The sequence below is a fragment of the Triturus cristatus genome, chromosome 9 (genome assembly GCF_964204655.1).
Source record: "Triturus cristatus chromosome 9, aTriCri1.1, whole genome shotgun sequence".
Lineage (NCBI taxonomy): Eukaryota > Metazoa > Chordata > Amphibia > Caudata > Salamandridae > Triturus > Triturus cristatus.
The window spans coordinates 1,075,432,406-1,075,459,612 of NC_140592.1; the positions used below are offsets into that span (position 1 = coordinate 1,075,432,406).

The window sequence follows — 27,207 nt, forward strand, 5'->3', positions numbered from 1 at the left end:
ACGTTGTAACACCCATGTTTCTCCTCCATGCCCCATCTATACATCCAGCCATATACAAATAATGTATGCAAAAATCTGTAGCACAAAATTAGAAATAAAATCCCAAGCCCTAGGTCCATTAGCTCTCCACCAATATAGTCATTCAAACAGTTAATTGAAAAGAAGTTTCAATGCTTTATAAGCCTAGACACTTGAAACACCCCTGCCCACAATAACACAAATAAATCTATTACAGCAACATGTGAAGCAAACTTTGATGACACGTTCATACATAGTTTGGTTCAGTTTTCATCCATTCACTAAGGGGATAACCTGAAAAAAGCATAATAGCGAAAGTGATTTGGTAGACATCTTGCACACTGAAATAGCTGCGATTGTTAGGTTTAAGGAAGAGAGAGAGGGAGAGACAGAGAGAGAGAGCGAGCGAGAGAGCGAGAGAGAGAGAGCCGGGGGCCTGGCTAACAAGAATGTGGTTGTGTTTTTTAAGTCTAAATACTCTCTTCAACAGTAGACATTTTGATTATTGTTTCACCGTGGATCGTCTAGCATTTTCAAGTACCTGTTAGACAAAATACTGTGGGACTTAGCATCGTTTTGTCATTCTATTAGAGGTGGTAATAAATACATTTAATATAAGGTCATTCTAATTAAAAATGTTAAATATGTATTCGCTTCACGAGCACATAAAATGTGCTATGAACACTTTTATATCTCCTTAAAGCTGTAAGGATCTTTCATAAATAATTGTTGTTACTGAAAAATGTGTTTATTGTTTAAACACGGGCAATATGTAGAAACATTATTCCCCAAATTGTTAACGGAGATGCTGGGCGTTCAGATAAACTGTGAGCAAAAACGAAGAAGTGATATCCTGAGAATATAAAGATATTAAACCCCTAGAGGAATGTGCTACGACCATGTTGCACCCATTTTCTCAGAACTGTACACATTAAAAGACGAGTCTTGTTCAAATATCATTGCATGTGGTTTATTGTTTTCCTTCTCACCGACCCAAAGTGAATAATTTACAAATCCATCAAAATGTTTATCTTTTTATGATACAGTAGTAACCACTGAAAAAACATATACGGGGTATCTAATATTCATATATTATACATTCCATACTGAGTCATTGCCAGTTCATGTTTCCCTTATGTGCTTTGCTTGGATGCGAACAGCCCAGTCTTCTTCACTCGCCTGAACATTGGTCTGTCCGAGTGAGAGGCACTGTCGGGTTAATAATCTGCAAGGCTGAATTCTGTTTTTCCTCGCTGGCCATCTGTTCTTGCCAGAATGCAGACGGTTTTCAAAGAACAAGAAAATACTTTGTTGTGCAATCTTTTTTCTGACTTTCAATTCGAAATGTAGAAAGGGAGACATGGTATTGGCTTCATCACCTAGGTGCATGTACACACCATTAACTTCCGGGTCGTTTCAGAATGAAAGTGAAAGGAAACGTCACTAGCCATCGATTATCGTCCGCAGTGCGGCTTCCCCTTACTGAGCCGTCAGAGGTATCATTTGCCATGGGTTTCTAGCTCTTGAAACATGTTTGGTTGAGGTTTTCCAACTATGTCATCTCATTTGCCCATATTTTTGGAAAAGCATGTCAGTGAGCTGGAGAAAGTTGGTCTTGTAGCCAGCCTTTCGTGTGCTTGACGTCTTTGCTGTGTACAAAGGGGGGCTGAGGGCAGTGATCCAACTCTTGCGATGTCATGACATCTGTTGTGCTCCTGCATCCAGTGTGAAGTTAGATGGGGATGCTTTGTTGAACTTCTTTGTTGCCTATTGCACTGAGAAATAAAAACAAAGAAAAGTATTTTAACAAAACAGTGATAGCACGTGTGACAGTCAGTGTGCATGAAATATATTTGATATCATGGGCATGTGTTTCATACATGCTTATTAATGACTTTTAATCAAAGATGAAAGCAAAAAAAGGTATTACATTTCTTCTTCCTTAACTGGTACAACATTGGAAATGTTTGAAAATTATTAACAATAGGAAATTGTGCATTGACAAAATAATTCATTTTTGTGAAGTATTATCGTTTTCCATGTCAATAGCTGCTGCTGATAAAACATCACCTATTGCAAACCTATGTGATACAGATATTTCGAGTATTCTTTCCAAAGCACTTTGAAAATGAGAGCAAATAAATTGAAGTGATTAGCTAAAAAAAATCGAACATTTGATTGATGTTTCTGCTGGAAACATGAATTCCTTTGAAAACGTGTGCCACTTTGAAATCTGGCTCACACTGTCATTACCCGTCAGAATGCTCTTTTATGCTGTCAGTGATACTCTGTTAAAGAATTTACTGCAACTACATTCCACTTTTACATATGGTACTTTGAAACTCTCAATTCCTTTGGCTATTAAGGTTAAGCTATCCCAGTTGTTCAGTGTCTGGTCCAGCATCCCCTTGTTCAGATGGGCTCTCTAGACAACACTAACAAGGATGTTCTTTGACAAAATCTGGCTGATGCTCGTACTTCCCACTTCTCCACCTCCTCCACTGAGGCCCTTCCTATCTATAAACAGTTCCACTTGTAGCACATAAGTGATTACAGGAGTAAATGGTGCCTGCCCACATCTTAGAACATTGTATTACTGAATATCGAGCCCAAGAATATTCACAAGAGGACTACTGTGGACAGGATATTGAGGGACAAAATCTAAAAAGGAAAGTGCATAAACGAAAGTATAGACTTACTATTTCTAACTATATCTACGTATTTTAAAGATCTATGTATCACCAAGATACATATAAGTGGAGTTTGATACAGGAAATCTGTACTTACTTACCTTTCAATATTTTGCAATTGATAATTTGTCCTCGATATTTGCGTGTCTTGATATTCTGGGTCCAATATTGAGGATGCACTCCATCTTGGAACGCAAACCCCACCCATCATGAAATATTTCTTATCCACCGGTGGTGCACCCCAATACCTAATGCTGATTTTTTAGCCCGGTGCTGCTCTGTGGCTGAAAGGACACATCATGGCACATTCTAAAACAGTCAACTGAATAATGTATTTAAGTCATACACTGCAGGGAGTTGAATGAATGAATGAATGACAAAGCATTTGTAAAGCGCCTGGTTACCCGGAGGCAACCCCGCGCTAGTGGACAATCTGTTCATCAGATAGTGCTTCAAGGGAAAAGTAGGGTTTTTAACTGTTTACGAAAGATAGCATGATTGCTTTGAGACCGGATGTACATAGGGGCGGTGTTCCAGAGTTTCGCACCACAGTAGGAGAACCTACGGCCTCCACCTCTGGTGCGTTTTATTCTGGGAACTGTCAACAAATATTTGCCCTCTGATCTTAACGTTCTTTGTGGTTGGTGAAGGTGTATCATGGCCTCGGTCAAGGTAGAGCCTTTCCCATTCAGAGATTTTTGTATTATACACATAGCTTTGAATGTAATCCTATCCTGAATGGGAAGCCAGTGTAATGAGGAGAGTGCCGACCTAGCTGATAGACGTTTAGGAATATTCTACAAAAGTCGGGCTGCACAATTTTGTACGGTCTGCAAGACTTTAGTAGTGGATAGCGGGGCTCCCAAGTAAATGGCATTTGAATAGTCCAACCTAGAAAGGATAGGTGCCTGTACCAGTATTCTACTAGCCATAAACAGGTGCAAGGGGAGGATCCTCCTGATCATCCGCAGAAGACCGTAACAGGTACCTGTAACCTTTCGTGCTTGTTCCTTAAAATCAAGCTTGGTGTCTAGCATGATTCCTAAACTTTTTATGGTTTTTTTAGGGATGGGCGGGGGTCTAAGACTAACTGGCCACCAGGATTCAACGGATATAGATGTAGCTTTTCCGAGAAACATAACCTCTGTTTTTGCTCCATTAAGCTTGAGGTAGGATGCCTCCATCCAGTTAGCCACTCTCTCCAGACATGCCGTAAGTGCCCCACCTGAGTTGTTATCATTGTTCAAAGAAACGACTAGCAGAGTATCATCTGCATAGGTGATGATATGCACCCCAAACGGGGTGACAATGCTTGCCAGTGAGCTCAGGTAGACGTTGAACAACCTAGGGCTTAATGCTGAGCCCTGGGGCACTCCACATGAGAGCGGTACTGGGTCAGAGACGCAGTCGTCCACAAAGACGGAAAGGACTCTGTCCTCCAGGAAAGAGCTGAGCCATTTCAATACCGCACCCCTAACCCCAATGTCTTGGAGCCGTTTAATTAGAAGTGAGTGGTTCTTAGTGTCGAAGGCTGCGCTGAGATCTGATAGGATAATTGCAGAGCAGCCTCCGCTATCTAGGATCTTCCTGGCTTCCTCCACCACCGACAGAAGCGCAGTCTCGGTACCCTGTTTTGCCCTAAAGCCAGTCTGCGAGGAATGCAGCAAGGCATTATTTTCAAGGAAATTAGATAGCATCGAGTTAACGTATTTCTCGGCAATTTTGCAGACACCGGGGAGTAGAGATATGGGTCTGTAGTTTGACCAGTCTTCCACATCTAGGTTGGTGTTTTTCAACAAGGCCCTAACCATTGCCTTTTTCCACAGGGGAGGGACAATCCCTGTATGAAACAATGTATTAATAAGGGCGACCAAAGCTGATAGGATTGTCTTACTAATTTTAAAGAGAACAGTAGGAGGGGCAGGGTCGGACGGGGAGCCAGATTTAAGATGGGTGAGAATTCCCTCTATCTCCAGCTCATCTACCAGAGGGATTTCTACCAAGAGGGGCTGTTCTGTCCCTGCCTCAGGTTGACGCAACTAACAAACATCTCCCTGCAGGGGAAAGGATTTATAGATGGTTTGAATTTTGTCAGAGAAAAAATTAGCCATTTGGTTGCACCAGGATTGAACATTCTCCCGTATGGGGCAGAGTTCACTTATCAAATTTCCTACACACATATTGTTGCAACATATGAAGACCATTTTAGTAATATTTGAAAGTATACTCTCAAATAGTAAAGAAATTACAGAATTGGGATACATTTAAAATTACCTTGATAGGGCAAATAATATTAAATCAATTGTGTGTCTCTTTAAATTCCTGATTTTATTTTAAGCCATTTCTTTTGAATTAATGGGAGCACAAGGAAAGAACTTTGTCTCTCAACTACAAACCACAATTTACACATATCTGTGCCACTAAAGAACACATAGCTTTTCTAGTAGATGATCCTAAATTAAGTTGAGGGAGTAAGCTGACAAGAGTTACAATGTAGTTCCTGGTGGCATTTGATAGTAAATTACATCTGTTTAGCATTCTCACCTTAAAGAGTCCAAAACGTGCAATGGGATATTTCCTTACTGTTAGAGTCGGGAGTCTCTGGTTGGCGCAAGGTTGCCCTTGTGTCAAGCAGGAACCCTCTCCTCCACGTCAGGGCGCAGGATAACCCCTCGCGAATGACCCTTGCTCACCCTCTAGGTGCGTGGCGTGAGCAGCCAAGGCGATTCCTCAGGCGTTGTTGGTTAAGCACTTACAATCATACACACAGTAAATACATCAATCCCCCCAGAAACGGACACCAGACTTGGATATATATAAAAATACGTTTCTTTATGTAAAAATAAGGTATATATCTCTCAGCAGACTTATCACAAGACCAATAACGTTTTCGCTAGGCCACCAGGTTATACAGCAGGCAAATGTTCTTGGTTCGTAGTTTCAAATGGATAGTTCGTAGGTTCTTTACGTGTAGTTCCAGTACTCACAGAGATCGGCTCCTGCGAACGGGGAAATAAGGCGTTGCGGGCCCCGAGCCCGATACTGGAACTTCTTTCGTGATGTGGAGGGCCGGCACAGATCGGTGCGACTCTCAGCTTGGGAAGTGTTCTTGGGTCCTCAATCAGCAGGTGTGGGCACGTAGGCAGGCGCGGCCAGCGACCCTTTAGCACGGCGGTGCAGGAGGGTCTCCACAGCGGGGGCGGCGCGGCCTGAGATGTCCGGGGATAGCGAAGCGGGGTCACAGGGCACAGTCAGTGCAGCTGGATGACCCGGCGTAGATCACAGTCGTCGGACGGCTTCCGGCAGGAGGGGTGATAGCGCGTTCAGCGCACTCCAATGGCAGGCGGTGACAGGGATGCAGGCGGCCTGGCCCGGGAACAGAGAGCGGCTCGGGACGGAGCGGGGCTCTCACGGGTTGGAGGCAGGCGAGCTTCTGAGTGTCACGGCCCTAGGAGGGGCGATGAGGGGCGCAGTCTCTTTTCCAGCGGGATGCACACACGGCTCGAATTGGAGGATGAGCAAGAAGCACAGAGAACCCACTGTTCCTGGGGTTCAGTTCAGGGGGCAAGCTCAGATCAAGCCCTTGGAGAATGTTCAAGCACAAAGTAGCAAAGTCTTTTCAGTAAGTCTCTTCCTCTCCTCTCTCAGCAAGGCAAGCAGCAGGCCAGCTCCTCCGGCGTCTTCTTCTCCTTCTAGTCGGGCAGAGGTTCTTTGTGGTAAACAGGATTCTGATTTCTTAGGAGCCAGGCTCCTACTTTTATACCATGGTTCTTTTGTTCTTTAGCGCCAGGGGGCCTAGGCCTGGCTCAGTCCAGTTCTGGAGCACTTTGTTATGGTGACTCTGCTCTTTCCTTTCAGCAGCAGGGCAGAGACATCAGCCGCCCCACAGGGGGTGGCGCCGGCTTTGTGGTGGCAGAGCACAGGTCTATTCAAGAGTCAAGGTGTACTCCTCCCACCCATCCAGGTGTAATCTCTCTACCCACCACCTGGCAGCCAACCTGTCTCTGGGGATTCCCCAACCCTGCTCCTCACTGTTGCCAGGCAGAACACATACACACAGCAGAGGCGGACTGAGATGGTCAGGTCAGTAAATACTAACTTTCTAAAAGTAGTATTTACAAACCCAGGATATTAAAATAAACTTGACTACAAGAAGTATTTTATCATCCTGAGTTCAGGCATACTAAACTTGACACTTCTACCATGCTCTCTGAGTCCACTGGGGTCACAGCGTTGGCGTGATCCCGGCAGCCCATTCTGGCCTATGGAGAGCAGGTAGCCTTCAATAGTGAAGAACGGAAATGGCTGTAATTCACTACTAAGACATGCCACACACATCAGGGCATGTCCTACCTTATGCCTACAATGCACCCGGCCCTTGGGCCAACCAGAGGGGTGGCTAATATGTAAGTAAGGGAAGGTTTAGGGACTGGCAAGTGGGGGCACTTGCGCAGTCAGCGCGACGGTCCCGGACCGCGCACAGGGTCTGCGGTGGCAGACCCTAGACACACTTTACAAGGCCGCTTCCGTGGGTGGCGCAACCAGCGCTGCAAGCCCACCAGCAGCATTGGCATTCACAAGCCCTGGCACCCCTGGTGCACTTTACTGGGGACTGACAGTGAACCCAATAAACCAATCATGGACATCAATTACAGGTACACTTTACCTAGGGAGCACTTGCACTGCGGCACGGATTAGCCGTGGCGCAGTGCCCTGAGCGGACAACACCAGCAAAACAATCGAGGCACACCATCAAAAAGTGGAAGGGAAACTCACGCCAAGGTGCCAGGTCTAACACGTGTCCCCTCCAGCTGAAATGTGGGGAGAACTACCCTTGCCCAGGGGGTTCCTCGTCACTAAGGCGGAAATACCTGGACAGACCGTCAGCGTTGGCGTGATCTGTACCAGGACGGTGTTCCACCGTAAAGTCCATACCCTGTAGGAAGATGGACCACCTCAACAGCTTCGGGTTTTCACCCCTCATTTGCATCAACCATCTGAGGGGCCTGTGGTCCGTCTGAACCCGGAAGTGAGACCCAAACAAGTAGGGTCTTAGCTTCTTCAGCGCCCAGACCACAGCAAATGCTTCTCGCTCAATTGCACTCCACCTACTTTCCCGTGGAAGTAACCTCCTACTGATGAAGGCTACGGGTTGGTCCCAGCCCTCCTCAGTCATCTGTGAAAGAACAGCCCCTACACCATGCTCTGAAGCGTCTGTCTGCACTAGGAATTCCTTGGAGAAGTCAGGGGCCAAGAGCACGGGCGCCGTGCACATGGCAGTCTTCAGGGTGTCGAAAGCTTTCTGACAGGTGTCAGTCCAAATCACGTTCCTGGGCTGCTTCTTGGAAGTCAGCTCTGTCAAGGGGGCAACGATCGTTCCATAGCCCTTGACAAACCTCCTGTAGTACCCAGTGAGCCCCAGGAAGGCCCTCACTGCGGTCTGCGTCTTGGGGGGTTCCCAAGCCAGGATGGTCTCGATTTTGGGTTGCAAGGGTGCCACCTTGCCACTCCCCACTTGGTGTCCCAAGTACACCACGGAACCCTGCCCGATCTGGCACTTGCTTGCCTTGATCGTGAGGCCTGCTCGGCGCAGCGCCATCAACACTTCCCAGAGGTGGCGCAGGTGTTCAGGCCAGGTGGCACTGAACACGGCGATGTCATCCAGGTAGGCGGCACTGAACGCATCCAGCCCAACCAGTACCTGGTTGACCAACCTCTGAAAGGTGGCAGGGGCATTCTTCATCCCAAATGGCATGACTCGGAACTGGAAGTGCCCATCTGGTGTAGAGAATGCTGACCTCTCTTTGGCCCCATCGGTCAAGGCGATCTGCCAGTACCCAGACGTTAAATCAAACGTGCTGAGGAACCGGGCAGCCCCCAGCCGATCAATGAGCTCATCAGCTCTGGGGATGGGGTGCGCGTCAGTCTTCGTGACTGAATTGAGTCCTCTGTAGTCCACACAGAACCGGAGTTCAGGTGTGGCTCCCGGCGCAGCAGCTTTGGGGACCAAGACCACGGGGCTGGACCAAGGACTGCTGGAGGACTCAACCACCCCTAGCGCAAGCATTTTGGAGACCTCCTCCTTGATGCAAGCTCTGACCCTGTCAGTTACCCTGTAAGCCTTGTGCTTCACAGGTAAGCTGTCTCCTGTGTCCACATCATGGACGCACCAATCTGTGACACCAGGAACCAGGGAGAATCGGTCGGAAAACTGTCCCAGCAAGTGGCGGCAATCTTCCTGTTGTTCGGGCGTCAGGGTGGGTGAGAGGTTAACTCCATCCACTGACCCATCTTTCTCAGAGGCCACTAAGAGGTCAGGAAGAGGCTCGGTCTCCTCTTCCATTCCATCATCAGTGGCCAGCAGCATGCCCACTTCGGTCCTCTCTAAGTGGGGCTTAAGGCGGTTAACATGTAGGACCCTCAAAGGGTTCCTGGGAGTCTGCATGTCCACCAAGTAGGTGATAGGACTTTTGCGCTCCACAACCTCAAATGGACCTGTCCACTTATCCTGAAGTGCACACGGCTCCACTGGGGCCAAGACCCACACCTTTTGTCCAGGTTGAAGCTCTACCAGAGTGGCATTCCGGTCGTACCACCGCTTCATCTCCTCCTGGCTGGCTTCCAGATTTGCCTCAGCAAGTTGCCTGAAACGCCGAGTCTGGTTTCGGAAGGCCAGCATGTAACTATATACATTCTGGGGAGGTTTCCTGGGAGATTGCTCCCAGCCTTCCTTTACCAAACTCAGAGGTCCTCTTACCGGGTGACCATACAGAAGCTCAAAGGGGCTGAACCCTAGAGACTTCTGCGGCACCTCTCGATAAGCGAAGAGCAGGCATGGCAAGAGGACGTCCCACTTACGCCTCATTGGACCGTCCAGGCCCATGATCATGCCTTTGAGGGTTCGGTTGAATCTCTCAACCAACCCATTTCCTTGGGGATGGTAAGGAGTGGTGAACTTGTAAGTTACCCCACACTCCTTCCACAGGGATTTCATATATGTGGATATGAAATTGGTCCCCCTGTCGCTCACCACCTCTAGAGGGAATCCCACTCGGGAGAAAATTCCCATCAGTGCCCGTCCCACCACGGGGGCCGTCACTGTCCTCAGAGGGATGGCTTCAGGGTACCGGGTGGCATGGTCCACCAAGACCAGGATGAACCTGTTGCCCAGGGCTGTCTTGGGGTCCAGAGGCCCCACAATGTCAATACCCACTCGTTGGAATGGCGTACCGACCACAGGGAAAGGTTGCAGAGGAGCCTTATGCTTCCCTCCGCTCTTACCACTTGCCTGGCAAGTCTGACAGGTTCTGCAGTAGGAATCTGAATTCTTATGCATTTGGGGCCAGTAAAAGTGGGTGACAAGCCTGTCATAGGTCTTGTCCATCCCCAAATGTCCTGCTAACGGCACATCATGAGCCAGCCCCAGTAGGAAGGTTCTGAACTTCTGGGGTACCACCAGCACACGGGCTGACCCAGGTTCAGCAGCCTTAGGCTCGGAATACAGGAGGTCACTCTCCCAGTACACGTAGTGTGTTTTGGCCTGAACACCATTGGCCTGGTCTGCAGCCTGTTGCCGCATACCCACGAGAGAAGGGCATTCTTTCTGCTCCCTGCAAAATTCCTCCCTGGAGGGACCTCCTTCTTGCTGCCAATGGGTCAGCTCAGGCAGATCTCCCAGTTCGGCAATCTGTTCCCCGGTAGGCTCCAGAGCATCCCCCTCAGGGTCTACTTCCTCCTGGGCCGTGGGAACTTCGGGGGCCGGTTTCCCGCGCCTCCTGCGCCTTCTCCCTAAGGCCGGTTCCTGGACCTCTCCCTCAGGCTCCAGGACCCTCTCAACACCCCTACTGGCTGCCATGGACCGGGTGGTCACGCACGCCCAGTCGGGTAGACCCACCATCCTCAGATGCGTGGTCTTCTCCACCTTTTCCCAAGGGGAACTCTCCAGGTCGTTCCCTAGCAGACAGTCTACAGGCATGTCAGTTCTCACAGCGACTTGTAGAGTACCAGAGACCTCCCCCCACTCAAAGGGAACTTGAGCCATTGGACAACGACTCTCTACGTTGTCAGCATTGACAACCCTACAGTAGGCATTGGGTACAATTTGCTCTTGAGACACCAGGTGTTGCCTCACCGAGGTCACGCTGGCTCCTGTATCTCTAAGAGCCTCAACCTTCTTTCCATTGATGGTCACTACTTGCCCATATTTCTTAGTGTTAGAGGGCAGGTAGGTTACAGGGACCATCTCACTGTCTCCTAGCGAGACTAGGGTCATCTGCCCGGGACCCCCACCCTCCTGGACTGCTACCTCCTCCCCAAAGTTAACACTAGCTACTTGCCGGGGTGGAGCACCAGTGGGTGCGGTCTTACCAAACAGGCGACACTTAGGATCAGAGGCAATGTGACCCGGGTCACCACACTTATAACAATTGAAGGGCCCCTTTGGAACAGGTCTACCTGTCGGGGCCCCGTTCTGCTGCGGGGGTGGGGGAGGCTGAGAACCCTTCTGCTGGTTCCCTTGGGAATTACTTTGGGGGCCTTTTTGGAACCCCTTCTGTTTACCCTTGTCCCCCCCACTCTTCTGCTGGGGACCCTGCCCACCTTTGGCGGAGTCTCCCACTTGACCCTTGTGGACCCTGGTGCTGAGCCAGCGGTCCGCCTCCTCAGCAAGCTTCCTCGGGTTGGACAGCTTGCTATCTATCAGGTGCTGGCGTAGCTCAGGAAAACATTGACTGGACAAGTGCTCCCATGCAATTAAATCAAGCAGCCCTTGATAATCATTCACTTTGCTACCCTTCACCCAACCATCCAGCGCTCTGCAGAAAAAGGTCACATATTCCACATACGTACTCTCAGGGATCTTCTTGGTCTCCCTGAACCTCTGTCTATATAGCTCAGGAGTTAACCCATACCTGGTCATTAAAGCTTCCTTCATATGGGGGTATGAGGTCTGGACTTCTAAGGGCAAATCTAACAGTGTGTCCCGCCCTTCCGCAAGGAACCTTCCCCACAACCCCGCTCCCCAGTCTTTCTCAGGGACCCGGTGTGAGGACATGGCCACCTCGTAGGCTCTAAACCACTGCCCTATGTCATCCTTTCTAAAATACACCTTTACTACATCTTTGGGGATGTACACCTTGGACTCTACCTGCGCTGGTGGAGTGCTGCCACCAGAAGGAGCGGTATCCAAACTTTTCGCCTTCAGCTCCAACTCCTTCAATCTGATATCATGATCCATTTGGCGTTGTTGTGCCTCCAGGGCCAACTTCTGCTTTTCCATTTCCATCTGTCCTGCCAACTTTGCCATCTCCATTGCATGCGCCCTGTCTGCTGCCCTGTCTGCCAGCTCCTCTGGCGACCGGACTCTGCTGGGCTCCTCAAGGTTGTCGGGTGGAACGATGTCCCCCGCATTCCGTAGGTCTCGTGACTCCTTCCAGGCTCTCAACGCCTTGGTGTACTGGGGCTTCCTCTTGCATCCAGCATGGGGGACTCTGAATTGTACACTGTAGCCTTTCAATTGCTCCATCGTGTAGCCTTCCAGTCTCTCCCAATCCACCTCATCGATTCCAGAAATCACAGAGAGTGCTCTCCCAGCGGAGTGTGAGCCAGGCATGGTTGCAGTAATGGCAGATGTCTCAACAAAGTTCAACAATTACAAACCTGTGGCTGCGTTATTTGGTCTGCTCTCACTATCTGGTGATTAATAATTCACTGTATGCAAATTACAAGTGCAAATCCGAAATCCCAACCGCTGCCAACAATGTTAGAGTCGGGAGTCTCTGGTTGGCGCAAGGTTGCCCTTGTGTCAAGCAGGAACCCTCTCCTCCACGTCAGGGCGCAGGATAACCCCTCGTGAATGACCCTTGCTCACCCTCTAGGTGCGTGGCGTGAGCAGCCAAGGCGATTCCTCAGGCGTTGTTGGTTAAGCACTTACAATCATACACACAGTAAATACATCAATCCCCCCAGAAACGGACACCAGACTTGGATATATATAAAAATACGTTTCTTTATGTAAAAATAAGGTATATATCTCTCAGCAGACTTATCACAAGACCAATAACGTTTTCGCTAGGCCACCAGGTTATACAGCAGGCAAATGTTCTTGGTTCGTAGTTTCAAATGGATAGTTCGTAGGTTCTTTACGTGTAGTTCCAGTACTCACAGAGATCGGCTCCTGCGAACGGGGAAATAAGGCGTTGCGGGCCCCGAGCCCGATACTGGAACTTCTTTCGTGATGTGGAGGGCCGGCACAGATCGGTGCGACTCTCAGCTTGGGAAGTGTTCTTGGGTCCTCAATCAGCAGGTGTGGGCACGTAGGCAGGCGCGGCCAGCGACCCTTTAGCACGGCGGTGCAGGAGGGTCTCCACAGCGGGGGCGGCGCGGCCTGAGATGTCCGGGGATAGCGAAGCGGGGTCACAGGGCACAGTCAGTGCAGCTGGATGACCCGGCGTAGATCACAGTCGTCGGACGGCTTCCGGCAGGAGGGGTGATAGCGCGTTCAGCGCACTCCAATGGCAGGCGGTGACAGGGATGCAGGCGGCCTGGCCCGGGAACAGAGAGCGGCTCGGGACGGAGCGGGGCTCTCACGGGTTGGAGGCAGGCGAGCTTCTGAGTGTCACGGCCCTAGGAGGGGCGATGAGGGGCGCAGTCTCTTTTCCAGCGGGATGCACACACGGCTCGAATTGGAGGATGAGCAAGAAGCACAGAGAACCCACTGTTCCTGGGGTTCAGTTCAGGGGGCAAGCTCAGATCAAGCCCTTGGAGAATGTTCAAGCACAAAGTAGCAAAGTCTTTTCAGTAAGTCTCTTCCTCTCCTCTCTCAGCAAGGCAAGCAGCAGGCCAGCTCCTCCGGCGTCTTCTTCTCCTTCTAGTCGGGCAGAGGTTCTTTGTGGTAAACAGGATTCTGATTTCTTAGGAGCCAGGCTCCTACTTTTATACCATGGTTCTTTTGTTCTTTAGCGCCAGGGGGCCTAGGCCTGGCTCAGTCCAGTTCTGGAGCACTTTGTTATGGTGACTCTGCTCTTTCCTTTCAGCAGCAGGGCAGAGACATCAGCCGCCCCACAGGGGGTGGCGCCGGCTTTGTGGTGGCAGAGCACAGGTCTATTCAAGAGTCAAGGTGTACTCCTCCCACCCATCCAGGTGTAATCTCTCTACCCACCACCTGGCAGCCAACCTGTCTCTGGGGATTCCCCAACCCTGCTCCTCACTGTTGCCAGGCAGAACACATACACACAGCAGAGGCGGACTGAGATGGTCAGGTCAGTAAATACTAACTTTCTAAAAGTAGTATTTACAAACCCAGGATATTAAAATAAACTTGACTACAAGAAGTATTTTATCATCCTGAGTTCAGGCATACTAAACTTGACACTTCTACCATGCTCTCTGAGTCCACTGGGGTCACAGCGTTGGCGTGATCCCGGCAGCCCATTCTGGCCTATGGAGAGCAGGTAGCCTTCAATAGTGAAGAACGGAAATGGCTGTAATTCACTACTAAGACATGCCACACACATCAGGGCATGTCCTACCTTATGCCTACAATGCACCCGGCCCTTGGGCCAACCAGAGGGGTGGCTAATATGTAAGTAAGGGAAGGTTTAGGGACTGGCAAGTGGGGGCACTTGCGCAGTCAGCGCGACGGTCCCGGACCGCGCACAGGGTCTGCGGTGGCAGACCCTAGACACACTTTACAAGGCCGCTTCCGTGGGTGGCGCAACCAGCGCTGCAAGCCCACCAGCAGCATTGGCATTCACAAGCCCTGGCACCCCTGGTGCACTTTACTGGGGACTGACAGTGAACCCAATAAACCAATCATGGACATCAATTACAGGTACACTTTACCTAGGGAGCACTTGCACTGCGGCACGGATTAGTCGTGGCGCAGTGCCCTGAGCGGACAACACCAGCAAAACAATCGAGGCACACCATCAAAAAGTGGAAGGGAAACTCACGCCAAGGTGCCAGGTCTAACACTTACAATATAAATTGAGTAAGAAACAGCAGGATAAGAAAGGTGAGCATCTAGTCAATGAACTGGAGTATGTAGGCATGAGGACGTTGAATGACAGAATGATTGATTATACTCCTCCCCATATAACGCACCTAGGATCAAATTTGCAAATTTACAATCTATTATCGATTGTACCTTTGTCTGAGTTAATCTATTTGATCTGCTAAAGGAGTTTGACATAGATGCTACCATGAAAGAGTAATTAAAGTGTACTGGTTCAGCTGTGGGAGGCGTTCTGCTTATAGTTAATTGCACAAAATAATAAAGTGGAAGAAGGCACTATCAACAATCAAGTGCAAGGCAGGAAGAAAGTCATGCCTGCCTGTAGGCAGGCAAAACAGAAATTAAACCAAACACTGCAAGCCTTTAGGAAGCATCCATCCTCTGACTGCTATCTTGAATAGCTAAGAACAACTAAAAAAAAGTATAAGAAACTTCTATGGAAGGAGAGGAAACTCCAAATAGATTCCTAGTGGGTTAAGCGACTGCACAACAGTAAACAAATTAACAAAACATTTCTGGAAAACAATAAATGAAATTGCAAGACCAACTTGCACCATAAACAACTCTGACATTACTGAAAACATTTGGGCCACCTAATTTACGGAAGAGTTTGTCAGTCAACTGCCCGCTACTGAAGGTACCCTCCAAAAATGGTCAAATACGATGGCACCATCCAGCTAAAAACCCAAACCAAGTGCAATCTCAGCAGGATCTATTTAATTTTACAGTTCCTGCAACTTTGGGGAACTCACACTTACATCGGATCAGGAACCACGGACGACCCGCCTAGTCAAATGGCATGCCCCAGGTCATTTACAAAGAAAATCCCCAATCTTGGGCTGACACATTCACTACCCTATTTAACCATGTTTCTACCTCAGGTACAATTCCAGACAGCTGACGTCCCTATTTGTAAAGGTGGAGATAGGTCCAACCCAGAAAACTACTGCCTAATAGCTTTATTGGATGTGGAGGCAAAGTACTTTGTGTCAGCTCTGCAGGCTGAACTAACCTATTGGCACAAATAGCACAATTCCACTAAATCAAATAGGGTTTAGGCGGGGTCTGGGATAACAACGAATATCTTGGCATTGGTGCTCACAAATGACAAATTGAAAAAACTCAAGCATCCCCTTCATCTATGTTTTTTTTGATTTCAGATCTGCATTTGATTGTGTTGATTGTGGGGAACTATCGTCAAATCTTGCCAAATCGGACATGTCTCCTTCTCTTTTGAGAGGGATACAACAACTGTATACTAACAGTTGGATTTAAATAAAAATAGTCAATGGAACTCAAGTCTCAAGGAAAATATTGATCTTGAAAAGACCTCAGGCAGGGCTATGTCCTATCACCATTTCTCTTCAACCTTTTCCTAGCAGATCTAACAAAGTCTCTTATGCAGATGAATAGTCATTCCCCATCTAGGTCCACAGCGTCTCAGTCACCTTCTGTATGCAGATTACATCTTCTTCTGTAGTCTAACCAAGGTTGGACTTAATCACCTTCTGGAAGCGCTTTTTCAATATGCCCAAGAAGACATGTTGCAAATTAATAGAAAAAAAGAACAAAGCTATTGCAATCTCTTCTCGCAACAATCATTTCCATAATTTCATCTCTAAGTGGGCAGCCTCTAGAGCACGTTGATGTTTATAAATATTTGGGGATCTTGAGTGACAATAAAGAAACCTCTTCATCTCATAAGCAAGAAGATATAAGAAATGGAAATGCATTGGCAGACACCTTCCTCACCCTATAAAACAACCTTAATGGTTTTACAAGCTTGCCAGTGCTGACAGTTATGGCTACAAAGATTTTTCCAACTCTTACCTGTGTCAGCGAGCCTCTGCGAGGTCGAGATACCATTTTGATCAAAGAAATTATATTTAAAACCCATTGACAAGTTTTCAAGTTCCCAAGAACTGCATCAATGGTGCAGATCCGTTTGGGATTTGGTCTTACAAAACAAACTATTGCGGGAAAGTGTGCCTTTATCAGGTGTTGCTACAGACTGCAGTGCTCTGATGAAAATTCTATTAATAAAAATACTGTGAACAATATTTGCAAGCTTCCAGATGATGCCTTTCAAAGCCTATTTGGAAAACTCTATAGTCACTATGGAAGCACAGGCCTTATCCGACTTGCCACTACCATGTGCTCCTTTTAAAAATAGGTGCATGAGGAAAAAGTCATTGCTAGATGATACACTGACCTTGGATAAGCGATCTCATGTCTGGATGTTGATCACTAAAAATTTTGGAAACCTAATCCCTATTTTGGATCCACCTATTTAGTGTTCACTAAACACATCTTTTAGGTTAGGGTCATTCCTGTATCTACGGGAGAAACCGCCCTGGCTGGTAAATGACGGATTCACCTGTAGGCTTGGTGAGGCACCAACAGCGGATTTGTTTTTCATCAGCCCAAAGTTAAAACTAGCAAGACGAGAACTACTGAAGTTTAGCTTAGTTGCATCCATCTTGTTTTTTCAGAACTGATGTGAGTGTAGTTTTCTCTCCTTAAAGCTTAAGTTACATAAAATCCACATACAACATTTTGTGAAATAGCTATGCCATTTAGGGCCAGGTGTACAAAGCTTTCTTCTGCTCACAAACGGCCCAACTCACAAGATCGGGCTGTTTGCGCCCTGAAAAAAGCATTTTTAAATGTAAAAAGCCTTATTTGCGATTCGGTAAGCCATTACTGAATCGCAAATTGGGTTTAATAGTCGCGTGCCAAGGGTGTCCCTTCTTAGCAGCGAGTTGCACTGGTATGTAAGAATGTTTCGCGACCAGGAATGTGGTCGCAAAACATTTGCAGTTATCACCAACTTCAAGTTGGTGGTAACCCATTTGCAAATGGGAAGGAGTCCCCAAGGGATCCCTTCCCCTTTGTGAATGTGAGCACCAACATTTTAAGAGCAGACAGTAGCCCCACGGACCTCTGCCTCCTCATTTTTCAGTTTTTAAATGTATCCCGTTTTCCTTTAAGGAAAACGGGCTGCATTTCAAAATGAAAAACTGCTTTATTTGAAAAGCAGTCACAGACATGGTGTTCCTCTGACCGAGGAGGCCACCATCCCTGTAAGTGCCTGATATTCCCAGTTGGTCACAAATTGCGACCTGCCTCATAAATATTAACGAGGAAGGTCCCTTGCAACCCAATGGGAATCACAAACAGTGTAAAACACACTGTTGTACATAGCTATTTGCGATTTCCTAATGGCGAGTCGCAAATATTCGCTATTAGGAAATCGCAAACTGAAGTCTATGTACATCTGGCTCTTACTGAGCAACTGGCCATTTTCACTATATTCACAACATGGGTAGCTTTATTATCCATAACTCTAAATAAGTAGTTTGCTGTAAATTGCCCAACTTTGATTTGATAGATTTTCAGTTGTGGCAGCTATCGCTGCACATGAACAGCGTATGGATTTTCATCACTCGAGAAAAAGGTAAAATTTCACTTTGGTGGAACTTCATAAACAATTACAAAATTACATTCTTTGTATTTTTGAAGCAATATTGAATCACCACTAAACGGAGCTTGAATTCTCCTGTCTTAATTCAGCATACAGAAGTACTATGCCCATCTGCAATGCACCTAATTATGTTTTCCACTGAACATTTAATTCACCACTGTTCTATACTTCAGATGGTTGTGCAGAATGTATTGACTTACTCTGGGAATGACTCTGTATGGCTGTCCTATTTCTAATATATTACCTAGGATTCTCTGACCTCATGACAGTTCTGGAATGAGCCAATAAAAGTACCTTGAATGAAGTTTGTACTCATACTGGGGCTTAGTCTCTAGGGGCCAGATGTACGACCCACCAATTTGCAAGTCACACATTGCGTCGCATTTGCAACTCACAATTTACGAATTGCAAATTGGGATGCACAACAGTGTCTGAGACACTGTTTGCGATTCCCAATAGGGTCGCAAATTGCATGCCTCAGGCATATTAATGAGGCAAGCGCAATTTGCGACCCCATTGGGAATGGCTGGCACTCCCAGTGATGGTGGCCTGCTGGGGTCAGCAGACCACCATGTCTGGGACTGCTTTTAAATAAAGCAGATTTTTTTTAAATGTAGCCAGTTTTTCTTACAGGAAAACGGGATGCATTTAAAAAAAATGGAACTTTTCAGTTCTATTTCTATGGGCAGGCAGTGGTCCCTGGAACCACTGTCTGCCCTTAAAAATATTTTGAGAGCCACTCACAAAGAGGAAGGGGTCCCCTGTGGACCCCTTCCCGTTTGCGAGTGGTTTACCACCTGTCTGTGAAGAGTGGTAAACTGCGACTGTCTTGCGACCGCGGTCGCAAAACAGTCATACGTAGATTAAAGAGTCACTATTAGGGAGGTACGCCCTTGGAATGCCCCTTCCTAATAGCAAGTAGCTAATCGTATTTTGCGAGTTGCAAATTGAATTGTGACTCGCAAAATAGGATTAGTACATGGGCCACAGGTTTTTTTCGGGCGCAAACAGGTCTATAACCCATTTGCTCCCGCAAAAAAACCTTAGTACATCTGGCCCTAGAATTTGTATCTTTGCTTCTCTCTCATATTAATCAGATTAGATCTAAGTAACTGAACTCTGAAAAACAATTCTGCTTCCACTAATCTTATCACAGGCCCTTATCGCTATTTAAGGGCAACCAATGCATTCCTGAAATGCAGAGGAGTCATTAAGTAGCCTTGTTTTTCACCACTGGCAAACAGAAATCCATTAATAATGTGTTCTGTAAATCAACCCACCTAACTGATATTGCAAACTAAGACAACTCACACTGAATTGTTTGCAGTCATCCAGTTAACATATCTAATTTTCATTGTCAAAACATATCTCTGGATCTAATTCGAGTAAAACATGACCAGCTTATGTATTTTAATGACATATATTATGTCTATCAATTGTTCTATGCTATTTGAGCTTTTCTTTGCTTTTGGAAATCCTGTCTGATCTTCATGTATCACTTCAGTGACTAATGTGTTAAGTTTACTTGGTAATACATTTGATTTGTATTTTAACATAGTAGTCAATATTATGTAGGCACAAACCTCCATTGTTGAATATGTATTCAATCAAATGAGACTTATGCTGCTCACTGGGGCAGGAATCATATGATAGTTCATATTCAGTACACCCATTTACCACCCACTGACATGCTACCTATGTATGAGTAAGCTGACTGACGCCTATACTAAATAGTCCGACAGCCTATGCTGACGATCAGTCATCTCATATTCTTTATAAACAAACTGTAATCACCAAGGGGCATATTATCAAGCACGCCGTTAACATTATCGCCGCTTTAGCGGCAGAAAACTGACGCTAAAGCGGCGATAATGGGCTTGATAATCTGCCGCAGAGAATTCCCATAGAAGCCCATGTTGACACCAGAACATGGGCTTCTATGGGAATTCTCAAGGGCATATTATCAAGCCCATTATCGCCGCTTTAGCGATAGTTTTCTGCCGCTAAAGCGGCAATAATTTTAACACTGTTTCTTGATACTATGCCCCCAAATTCCTATCTAGTACAATCTTCCAATTTTGGAGATGTGTATTTCTCCCTCCCACCATAGAAAAGAATTCACGTCTTCCCTTGCATGAATATTTCTCTGACCAACTTACACGGTGGAGAGTGATCAAAATACATTTTGTGAATACCTTGAAACCTGTAAGTTTAAGGGAGTTTGCATTCTCCAGGGCATGCCACCACTTAAATGTGTACTCATCACTGATCACCTGTAGGAATAGATACATTCACACAGAAATCGTTTTGTGAGAAAACCCATTTACAAGTGCAAAGCTAGCTTTTCTGACTAGTAAGTGGATTGAGCAGTTGTAAATTAAGGTATTTATGCTTGTAACCCTAAGTTACATGCCCAAATAGCTTCAAGAAGCCTGTTGAATACATGAAAGACACACTGTTTGAATGTTCGGACCTAATTACCAAATAGTACACTTATCAACAGCCTCACTTCAATTTCTTGGTGTTTGGACAAAATATGGTAGAAAAAATATTGTGTGGACAAAATATTCTGTCAAAAATGTCATAGACTTAGGGGCTAATTACGATGTCGGACGGACTTCAGTCCGTCTGCCATTGTCTCCTATTTGGGACCACCCGCCAACCATGCAGCAATCCCACAATAGGAATTACAATGCGACTTCCACCATGGCAGTCACATTACCCACCTTTAACATTGCGGTAGGTGCTGCTGGCTGCAGCACCCGCCTTAATGTTAAAAAGGGATGTTTTACATATCCCTGTACTACGTGACAGGCACCATGCGGTGCCTTTCACTTGGTATAGGCATATGTTGGTGCCCCCCAACTCCCACAGGAATTGAACAGGGAAGGGGAACCCGCTACAGGCCTCCGATGTCCATCCACCCCAGCCTGTTCATGGTGAATGAACTAGCATGGAAAGGCAGGCAGGGATAGATATCATAATCTGTCCGGCGGTGTTTACCAGGCACTGCCACCATTCTGGGTATTGCAAGAGATCTGCTTGGCAGTCGGAATCTATCCGACTGTCGGGACCGTGACTGTCGGATTTTCTGTCCACCACCAATCTGACCCCCATCGTAATGGGGCAGTCTGATCGGCCCTTAGAATAGGCAGGCAGACCACCACCAACGGGCTTACGGTGGCAGTCCCCCCGCGAAGGTAATGAGCCCCAAACTTATGGTTAAGGTAAGTTTGAATAGATAAGCAACATTTTTCTGTACTTAACTCCACATATATGTATGTACCTTCTCTCTCTATATACATATCTCCCTTCAAGATACGCATATGTGGAGTTGAGAATAGAAAATCTATACTTACCTATTTGCACGTATCTTCTTGATATTCTGGTCCTTAATATTTTCCGAACGCAGTCCTGTCCACACAATATTTTTGTAACTGACATTCTGTCATACAACACTCTTTCGCAAATGCTAATGCAAATAATTTCAATCAAGAAAGATTGTGCAGGAGAGATATTTCATCCACGTTACATTATGACAAACCCCTCAATATAGAAACCAGAAATATCATTGCTGCAAAATACAGTGCTGCAATAAAATGAAGGCAGATAAACTAAAGAGAGACAGGTTATGTGAGGGCATGAGTTGAAATAGAGCTGGAAGCTCACCAGTAAAATGTAAATGTAAATGCCAGCATTTGTAAAGCGCACAGCTACCTCCAACAGAGGTGTCCCGGCGCTGAGGGCCGTCAGGAATATTAAGCAAGCTATTGCCCAGAGTCGCATGGTGCTGGGCTCACCTGCCGCCAGGGATCGAACCATGAGCTCTGTGGTCCGGAGTCAGCACCCTGGCCGCTGCGCCACACCTCTTCCACTTGCAGGAAGAGGAAGGCAGATCAGTGGGGGTAAATTGTCTGTCACCAGTCATGGCTGGGCAGGGGGGACTAGACAAAGCAAAAACAAAATAAAAAAAAACATACCTCAATCCCGCTGTATCGCAGCTGCTCTGGCTGCACTGCAGGCACAGGCTCCCGGACTGATCTGCGGCCAATCCTGATGCTGCTCTGACAGCATGAGAGCAGCGTGTGAATTGGCCTGAGTGCCCTCAATTTTCGCTCCAAGGGCGACTTGGAGCCTGTGCCTGCTCGGGTTGGAGAGAGCTTCAGTGCGCATGATGGTTTAGCTGACCTGAGACATCCAGCCAAACTGTCATGCACACTGTGCACCTACCACTCCCTCTGTGCCTGTCATTCCCCTGGCCCCGGCCCCAAGACTCCATGGCATGGAGAAAATAAAATGATAATAAACTTGCTTTATTATTGTTTTATTTTTCAAGTTTTGCAGATGCCACACTAATAATTTATACAGCAGTGACACACATATATTCGGGTCCAATTGTGATAACTCATCAGATCAATCCTGCGGCATTTCGGATGAAGGTGCCTTGCACTTTGAAGATTCATTCTATCTTTTATTCATCCCAAATGAAGCCATCTGTTTCTGATAATTATGATCCGCTACCAGTTGCACCTTACCCTGTGATGGTACAAGGACCAGCAGAATATGACGTTCAAGAAATTTGTTATTCCCCTCAAATTTCAAGACTGGCTTTAATGCATTTGTGATACACTTATAAGATTATCCTCGTGGTGCCATTTTTACAGAAAATGCTTCTTCAGTTAATGCTCCATTGTTAATTTGCTCTTTTGTTTCAAAGGCACTATAATAATCAGAGAGCTTCAGCAATGGGGCGTGTTGTTACATCTGTTCCAAGATATATGCTGAGAGCTGGCTGTACCAAGACCAGTTCCAGAAGCTTACTAGAGGCTTCATGCACTCAGAGGAAGAAAGATCACTCCATGCATTGCCCGTTAAGACATTGTTGGCTGCTGCGTTCAAAGCATGGCTTGTTATCCACACCTTCACCTTTAGTGTTTCAGTGTCTACTTCGTTGCGGTTACGCAGAGGGCTGACCCACAAGCCACTGGGAGCGCCTTAATAACATCCCTTTAGAATATGATACTTGTCCATGTAGTGATCACCAAACTTTCCAATTCTATAGTCTTTTCCTGTGATGTCACTTCCTGGTTTGAATCATATATAAAGAGACAATCACAAGAGAAAATGCTTCACAACACATTCATTCCTTTATTTTGTGTTGCTTTTTTCATCTCTTTGCTACTATTATTGTCCCTGAGGCTTTGGTTTTAGAATTTGGAGCTTCTGCTGTATTGTAATCTGGACATGTGATTGCCTGTGTTGTCTTACCTGGTGACAGGAGATATCATTGTTGTTTTGTGTTGCTAATCACTTCAGAATTAATCTTCATCTCCAATAAAGAAATACGAGCTTGCTAAGGAGGTTTGTGACCCTTTGTGTTTTAATCAGAGCATCTGGATCTTCATAGTGAGACACTTGGCACCTTTCACTCTTACTATTCTGTGAAGTGTGACTCGTTGGTTTCTGGGAGCAGCTGCCCCTGCCTTGCCCAGTCAAGATGGTGACTTGTAACCCTTATCAGATACTGAGAGTTAACACTCAAAGTGTGGATGCTGACTGAATCACAGGTGTTCAAAGAAACAGTATCCATTGCAAATCAAGGTATTCACCACGTAGGCTCAGTAAAGAGGCCAACCCAAATCTACCCATCGTTTTGAGCAGTAAGACAATGTCTGTCACACTCATAGCAACATTGTATAGAGCGTAACAAAGAACATCGCGGAGTCATCTTATCCAAAATGCCCTATTGTCAGTTAAATTCACTTTTAAGCTCACTGAAAATGAGGAGGTAAGGAACCTGGTAAACCAGATCATAAAGTATAAACTACCTGCACACAACTGAAATGTATCCACGTTGCTGCTCAATGTGTGTTGCTAAATGACTTAAAGGAGACGAAATGCACCAGAAGTGCTCTCCCAAGACACATTTCAGTAAAAAAAAAAAACAGTTCTTTCCTCCTGTTTCTACTTGTTTCCCTCTTAAATCATTTCAGAAGAATAGTTATGTTCCGGCACTGTCAAAATAGGAGGCAGAACAAGACAATGTGATTTACTGCTTGTAATGAACAGATACTGGTCTTATTGCCAGACAGAATGGAAAGCCGTACAGGCTGGTGTCTTTAAACCGACAGTATTTCTGTGATGCTAGATACACCTTGATGACTCTTGGAGAAAAAGTACAAAAATATTTGTTCAGATTTCGTGTGTCTAATGTGTGAACATAATGTAGTGTGTACAGCTCCCAAGAGACTGTTCTGCCAGACTGTTCACTAAAAGCGCTGACATCGAATGCCTTACTCGATATACGAAGTGTTATTTGACATTCAAGGAAGTATATGCGGGGTGCATAGCCACGGTTGGGTTGGCTTGCAAAATTCCCATCATTTTTTAAACAGTCTCAAATTGAAGAAGTGGACACATGCCAGCCTTGTACTTGCAACAGTGAACATAGTTACAAGTTATAAAAGGAAAATGGTAACATCTGTCGAACATAATGCAAGTATGATGTGATGCAAGAAATCTTTTTTGTAAGGATCTTTATTAAATCTCATTTAAAAAGATAACACACTGAGTGGTAGTGTAAGAGCAGCACTCCAAACTTCAGCAGTGATATTGATTACTGAGTAAGAGGAAAAAACAATAATTGATGAAGGGGCACCTTAACCCATTTCAGAAAATTGATTGACCAAAACGTACAGAGAAGTACGCATTTCAGTACTGGGCAAAATGTTTCTTTTAAGAATCCTACTAAGATAGGTTCTCTTAAAGGAGGACAGCTACACATTTTGAAAACAGGTAATAATTAGGACGTCACCGTTGCGGGGTATCTTTATTTATAAGAAAAGTTAGTCTAGGAAATGGCGTGAAGATGTTGCAGGCAGCCTCGGTGCTCTGTGACACTGTAGAAGAATGATGCCAAAGGGCGAGGCACTTTCCATGGCACGGAGCCCAGGTGCGACTTGCATATCCCTTTTACATGTGGCAGACGTTAGTCTTTCCTTATAATGCTTGTTGCCACACACCATGTCCTACCTGTCAACCCCTTTTGAGATGCTTGGTATCATGCTCCTTGCAGGTGTAGAACATATATGTATTTTTCACCGTTAAAATGCATGTTGCCATCATGAATATTAAAGGGTGCATGTGTGGCAACTTCCTTAAAATTACTTTGAAAACGCACTGTTGTTTAGATTAATATGCGGTGACTTTCTTTCAATGAATTCCATCACTGTGCTAAGCGTACTTCCAGAAATGCATCCTCAGCCCATGCGGAAAGAGAAGTTCCAGTGAAACATCTTGTAAAGCAAGAGAGCTGGAAAGCTTGTCCTGCGTCTGTTGAACAGCAGTTGTTGTAAGCCTGCTTAGTGATTGGCCTTTCACATTATCTTCTGGCTCTGGAAGCAGCATTGCAATGTTGCAGCTCAAATGTAATAAGTTATTGTAATAGGGTTGCCATGTAATTACAGTGTTTTTCACCGAGGGATTTGGGGTGACATCGAATAGACAACGGGAGTGAAGCTCGAGCTGTCTAGGATGTCACTAAGAACTGAGGAGAGAAACATTCCAGAAATTCACTTTTTGCCCATCTATAATTACATATTATATGTGAACTCCAAAATCATCTCCCTCTGATTTCAACTTCTACTCATGGGCAAAGAAGTAATGGGGCAGTCATACATAACTTGGCCTCTATTTCTTTTCACAAATGTAAAAAAAAAAAAATACCTGGCCTCATGTCACCCACCCACGCCACTCTCAGTGCCTTCATTTCCTTCTTTTACAGAAGCTGTACTCCTTGCTCTCCAGCGCTGCTCTACTAGGCTCTGTGGGGCATATTTACAACGAGGCGATAAAAACATTATCGCCGCTTTAGCGGCCGTTTTTTGGCCGAAAAGCGGCAATAATTTTATCGCTATATTAGCAAGGTCACGCTAACGCGTGAAACCTTGCTTTAGCCTGGGGATTTCTAACGCCCAGCTTTGCATCTCTAATGAGATGCAAAGTGGGCGTTCCTGACCTGACATGATAGGAGAAATGTCGCTAAGCGACATTTCTCCTATCATCAAGCCACACGCTATGAAGCATAGCGTCAGGAAAAGTAGCGATAACACCTGTTATCGCTACTTTCCTAACATCTGCTTCAGGACTGACTTAGCCATGATATCCTATGGAAGGAGGATATCATGGCTAAGTTTGTGAGTCCCTATCAACAAGCTAACGTGAGATTATCGCTGGGTTTCCAGCGATAATCTCACGTTAGCCAGTTAGCGTGAGGATTTTTATCGCTATTGAGATAAGCGTTGCTAATAGCACGCTATCTCAGCGATAAAAATCCACGCTAGCCGGCGATAATTATCCTAGTGCTAAGTGCGCTTTGCGATAATTATCGCCAGTTGTTGTTGATATGCCCCTGTGAGTGCCCGGCTGGAGCTGGCTGGAATTCCTTTATGATATAGCAACAGTGGATACAGCTTTTGTTAACAACTAACTGTTGCTACATCATAACAGTGAGTTTCCAAATTTAGAATCTGCCATTAACGCTAGTGGCTCTCAGTCGGAGACATATTTATTAAAAAGTTATCATGCTGAAGGCCTAGTTCATTTGTATGGTCCAGGAATTCCTAGTTGAATTTCAGTTTTTAAGGTTGCATGCCACAGTGTTTGCAGTCAAAAATCGATTACAAAAATAGTGCATCCAAAATATCAAGCACCAATAAACCATATCAGCAAGGTAAGGGTACAAAGGGAAATATGGATTTACTATTGACATTGACTTACCTTGGTTATGTATTGGTCAGAAATAGTGTGCATGTGGTACACTAGTAAGTGGTTATATTGACCGTGATGGTGTCATCCCCACCCTTTTTATACATTTTCTGTGGTGTTTTTTCCCCTTAAACTATTGCCGCACATCTCTACACCCACCCACTAAATGGTCTTTAAATGTTGGTCAGTCCTCTCTCTTATGATAGACATTTGGATTAATTTACATTTTGACTTTG

General features: G+C 45.9%; 1 protein-coding gene across 1 annotated transcript in view; it reads right to left on the reverse strand.

Moving 5' to 3' along the window:
* Positions 1-1,002: 1,002 nt before the first annotated feature.
* Positions 1,003-27,207, reverse strand: part of LRFN5 (leucine rich repeat and fibronectin type III domain containing 5) — a 1,003,469-nt gene continuing 977,264 nt past the window's right edge. Inside the window, exon 8 of the mRNA XM_085626949.1 lies at positions 1,003-1,793. Coding sequence (XP_085483075.1) covers positions 1,786-1,793 — 8 coding nt within the window. The 3' untranslated portion in view covers positions 1,003-1,785. The remainder of the gene's footprint in view (positions 1,794-27,207) is intronic.